Source organism: Cololabis saira, chromosome 11 (genome assembly GCF_033807715.1).
Source record: "Cololabis saira isolate AMF1-May2022 chromosome 11, fColSai1.1, whole genome shotgun sequence".
Taxonomy (NCBI): domain Eukaryota; kingdom Metazoa; phylum Chordata; class Actinopteri; order Beloniformes; family Belonidae; genus Cololabis; species Cololabis saira.
The window spans coordinates 27937551-27942653 of NC_084597.1; the positions used below are offsets into that span (position 1 = coordinate 27937551).

Below are 5103 nucleotides of genomic sequence, written 5' to 3' on the forward strand. Positions count from 1 at the left end.
TATATATATATATATATATATATGAAACACGAAAAGCTTAAAATATATTAGGAACAGGATTCTACTTTATGATTAGGATATTCCCACCCCAGTTTACTGTAAAACAACAGGAGACAAAGTTACCTTTTATTCAGCTTTTGCAAAAGGAGAACAATGTTGTGCTCTTCAATGGAGCGCATGATACAGCTCTGAGTTATTTTTTGCGGCAGCCTGATTTTATTTTCACACAAGAGAGGGCGTTAGTATACATTAGCAGCTTGTATATTCTTTTCATGTGAGTGCACACAGTTTGCAACAAGATGTGCAAATTGGTCAAGCTGTGCCTCTGTGGAGATAGAAGACAGGAACAGGCAGTTTTTGACTTTGAAGGCCAGGATGCCGGCCCCCCGCAAAATAATTTCAGCTTGCAAAACAACTTCAGCAGTAAAATACACAGGATTACATAAAGACATGCTCATATGATAATTATCATGGCTTTACCTCTAACACTTTAAATTCTCCCAAGTTGTAAATTGTACAGCCTTGAGGCCTCACACATGTGCACGAAAAGATTCAATTTGGGTTAGAGTTACCAAAATGTTTTATAAAATCACTGCTGATTAAGATTGGTGTACAATATGAGTTGAAATTTCCCAATAAAGACTCAAACATTTTAAATTACAACACTATTTGAGTTCCACAAACTTGTGGGAATTAATATAAACATATGTATATTTTGTTGTATTTTATGGCAGATCTTATTTCTTATTACTAGCCTCTCATGCTTGTGTCACTTTAGCAAAAACAAACCACTTTCTGGATGAATAAAGTTTTGAGTTCCAGCTGATTTGTCAACTTTGGTATGCATGTGCCTGCTTCTGCTCCCGGTCAGTTATATAAAGGCTTTTGTTTGAGTTTGAAACCAGATTACGGTAAGGATTTCAACCCAACAAGATTACCTCTAGATATAATCACCTTATTTTAGTTCCAGGCAATGAAACCGTAAGCTAGCCTGTTGGGGGCTTATATAAAGACACCCTCCGACACAAGAGGCAATCTGGTGGATAACCTTTCACAGAACTGTACCAGTTTTACCGCTTTGTGTGAAAAACAGGTAAGTTCCTGGATTTAATTATGTTTTAAGATTGTTAATTATTTAAATTATCACAGTTGTAACTATCAGTATTTTTCTTTGTTTCTCTTCAATATTAACATTTGAAAGTGTCTAACCACAAAACTGCAAGAAGTGTCGAGAAGATATTAAATATGTTTTGTTTAGTTTTTGATTGATTTGATTATTTGAATACAACCTGTGTTGCATTGCTCCAGGGTCATGTGACCTAACATGCCACTACTGTTCCATTCATTTTGTATTAATTTGCAGTGATGGTACATTTGTAATATTATACAGCAGCGTATGGTCAAAACATGTAAATCTTGCCTTGAGATAATTAATGTATATATTTCAAGTTTTATTTAGCAACATTGCAAAACTGGTCCTTTAGACCTGGAATATTCATGTGCACGTTCATTACAGAATGGCATCCTCTAGACTGGCCCTGCTGATTGTCCTTGTGTCCTCCATGGAGCACTGTCTCTCTGCTACCTGTATCGTTGAAGACTTCTCAGTTAAAGAAGAGTTTGATGCAAAGAGGGTAAGTGAATCAAAAACACGATTTGCATGTGCTGAAAATAAGAAAAACTTGGAAGCCATTTATGAACGTCACCCTTATTTTTTTGCTTTCCCCCACTGTAGTATGCAGGGACGTGGTATGCACTTCAGAAGAAAGACCCAGAGGGGCTGTTCCTGCAGGACAACATTTCTGCTAACTACACTATTCTTGATGATGGCTCCATGACTGCCTCCTCCAAGGGACGCGTTACTCTGTTTGGGTAAGTCAGGCCAGTAGAATCATCTTTTGCTCACAATGATGGTGGTGCTGTAGCCTTCATATTTTGTTTCACTCTAGATTCAGTGTAATCATGAGGTTTGGACTGTTTGAGGTCAAGCAGTGTTCAATTTATCATTTTCTAGGTCAGATTTTAAGATCGCTTCTTGGTCCACCTCTACCTAAACTTTTAGGTACAGGTATTTTTTATAGAGTAGCAATCTGAGGAGAGCAGAGTACAAGAGTTTACCTGGATTAAGAGGGATTAGACAACAATTCAGAATTTTCTCCCCCACGAAACAAGAGCACATGTTAAATTGCACTTTTACAATTTGTTTAAAGAACTAATGTAGTTTAAATTTTTTGTGGAGTACCTTTAACAGCTAGAAAAGGTGGAATCAGGTGAAGACAGAACTTTTTTTTTTGTAATTGTTGAATTGAGTCACATTTTTCTCATTAAAAAGTTTTGTGTTTCTCTGTTTTGCAGCTTCTGGGTAGTGTGTGCTGATATGGCTGCTCAGTACTCTGTTCCAGACCCGACCACCCCAGGCAAAATGTTCATGAACTATCAGGGTCTGGCCAGCTACCTCTCCAGTGGAGGTTTGTCCAGCACACATTCCTTCCTCACATCCGGCTTTTACCCATTGCTTCTTTCTTATACCTCCTCTTTTTGTCCAATCAGGTGACAACTACTGGGTGATTGACACCGACTATGACAACTATGCAATCACCTACGCCTGCCGCATCGTGAAAGACGATGGCAGCTGCGAGGACGGCTATTCCCTCGTCTTCTCCAGAAGCCCCCGAGGCTTGCCTCCCACCATCCAGCGTGTTGTCCGTGCGAAACAGGAGGAAATTTGCATGAGCGGACAGTTCCAGCCTGTGCTGCAGTCTGGGGCCTGCTAAGCAGACAACAGAGAAAAAGAGAGCAGGAGCGTATGCCAGATAGCTGCAGCCCGGGTGGCTTGACAGCAAAAAGAGTGAGAATGAAAGAGTGCATGTGCAAGTGAGAGAAAATGAATCAGTGAGAGTGATAATTATAAAAGATGAAACAAGATTGACAGAAGTCATCTTCCTCCTGTTTCACTCATTTATGCATCATCTGTCAGAGGAAAATCTTTCCAGTGCAGTTTTGATTTTGAAATGAAAATGAAAATAAATGTTTGTTTTTTTTAAACAAATATGGCTTATACGTGTTCTTTTATGGAGGTCAGAAAGATGACATAAAACAGAAGACATTGGTATATTTCCAATTATGTTTTAGTACACTCAAAATTGTTTGGTTTGATATTTGGTGGCCTCGAAATATTTAATGCTCTGGATGCTGTGCTGTTCCCTCATAAAACTGTTTTTAGAGGGATTTTAGGTCGAGATTCATTGCTGGGTAGTTTAAAACCTAACTCCCACTATTTACTTTTCAATGTTTTTGTACCTTCGGTGAGGTGATTCGAGAGGACCCAGAAACAGAAGATGTGTGATATCATCAAGAGTAAAGGAAAAGTATTTTATTTGAACAAAAATGCTGCACAGGCAGATAATTTGAAAATAAATCCAAAAAGGCCTCCAACAAATAACACAAAAGGGCAGGACACAAAAAGCCAGGATGCAAACGATGTAGGAAACTAAACTCATACTGTAGCATGAAAACAGATGAACCAGCAGGAAGGAAAGGGAAGGAACAACAAGACAATACTCTCAGGGGCTGATCAGACACAGGAGCAATCAATCAGGATCAATGGGCTCAAGTACACAGACTCTCAAAATAAAACGGGAAACATGTCAGAAACATAAGATCAAACATAAAGAACCAAGTAAAACACAATAAGAGACACCCAGGGCTATTTATTAAGTACATTTCAGTAACAAGGCAATTCAAGGTGCTTTACATAATGAAAACATGAAATGCATAGAGAAAAAAATATGAATTACAGTGCAGTGGTAAAGATAAAGAAAAGTTAAGACTTTAGCCAGAGTTACGGTTTAGTACTGAAATTAATATTGTTTGAATTTAAACTGAATTTAGACTGTTTTAAATAATTCAGTCAAAGGTAGCTATGAACAAATGCGTTTTTAACCTTGATTTCAGCATTCCTGCAGTTCTCTGGAAGTTTGTTCCACATCTGTGGGGCATAAAAGCTGAATGGTGCTTCTCCATGTTGTTGAGACATTAGTGGTTTAAACAGTTATTACACTGTCAGAACACACAGAAATATTGAATAACTGTCAGATATTGAAAGTTGAAGTTATCTTGGGAAAAGAATGGGCAGGAGCACTCATTCTTTGCACATTTGACAATTCTACAGCCATAAAATCAAATTAAAGCTGCAAGCAGCAATGAACGGTCCCTTGCACCTTTGTGCACGTTCATGCGTGCTGCAATCGAAGGGCTTGTATGACTGGCATGTACATGTCTTCAGGCCAGGACATTTAGCGGATGACACCAGCCCCGACTCTCTATATCAAACCATTCAAAAGTTATGGCAGAAAGTAGGAACTATCAGATATCGACCAATCAGATGAAGGGGCGGGGCTAATTTGCACCAATTAAGGTGAAGGAGTAAAAACCGCGTCTGATGACACCACCCACGACTCCGTATGTCCTACCATTCAAAAGTTATGGCAGAAAATAGGATCTATCAAATATCGACCAATCAGAAGAAGGGGTGGGGCTTATTCAGGCCAATGAAGGTCAAGTACTCAATACCGAGTCCGATGACACTGCCCACATCTCTTTATCACAACCCGTTCAAAAGTTATGGCAGAGAATAGGGACTATCAAATATGGAACAATCAGAAGAAGGGGGTGCGCGCTTTTTGGCATCTATCGTTGCCACGGTAACGCTTTTGACTGAGAAAAGTAATGCCCATCGTTGCAGGACCGAGACGCACATTTGACAATACATTTGATGTATAACACACCTGGGTGCATGTTACGGTTCGGACCGCATTAACGGCCGAAGAAATTACATAAATCACGCCAAAATTACACGATTAATTCAAAATGGCCAACTTCCTGTTCAGTTTCAGCCATGGCGCCAAGAGACTTTTCTTTAAGTTGCGACATCCTACCGATTTTCGTGCATGTACGTCAAACCGTATTGTGGGGCTTGAGGCATGAAGTTTTTCTAGAGGGCGCTGTTGAGCCATTAGGCCACGCCCATTAATGCAAACCATGAAATATCAAATTTTTCGCCAGGCCTGGCTTGCGTGCAAAATTTAGTGACTTTTGGTGCAC

General features: G+C 39.4%; 1 protein-coding gene across 1 annotated transcript; it reads left to right on the plus strand.

The window, feature by feature from the left end:
* Positions 1 to 978: 978 nt before the first annotated feature.
* rbp4l (retinol binding protein 4, like) lies at positions 979 to 3049 on the plus strand. Its single transcript, XM_061733403.1, has 5 exons — positions 979 to 1093; positions 1517 to 1634; positions 1736 to 1872; positions 2356 to 2468; positions 2551 to 3049. The coding sequence occupies exons 2-5, from the start codon at positions 1518 to 1520 to the stop codon at positions 2772 to 2774; spliced, it is 591 nt and encodes a 196-aa protein (XP_061589387.1). The 5' UTR covers positions 979 to 1093; position 1517; the 3' UTR covers positions 2775 to 3049.
* The last annotated feature ends 2054 nt before the right edge of the window (positions 3050 to 5103 follow it).

What these genes read in the sequence shown, in the direction of transcription:
- rbp4l (XM_061733403.1), top strand. Translation starts at nt 1,518, where the DNA reads ATGGCATCCTCTAGACTGGCCCTGCTGATTGTCCTTGTGTCCTCCATG. An exon ending in AAGAGTTTGATGCAAAGAGG is followed by an intron (nt 1,635 to 1,735) that starts GTAAGTGAATCA and finishes CCCCCACTGTAG; the next exon opens with TATGCAGGGACGTGGTATGC. An exon ending in CAGCTACCTCTCCAGTGGAG is followed by an intron (nt 2,469 to 2,550) that starts GTTTGTCCAGCA and finishes TTGTCCAATCAG; the next exon opens with GTGACAACTACTGGGTGATT.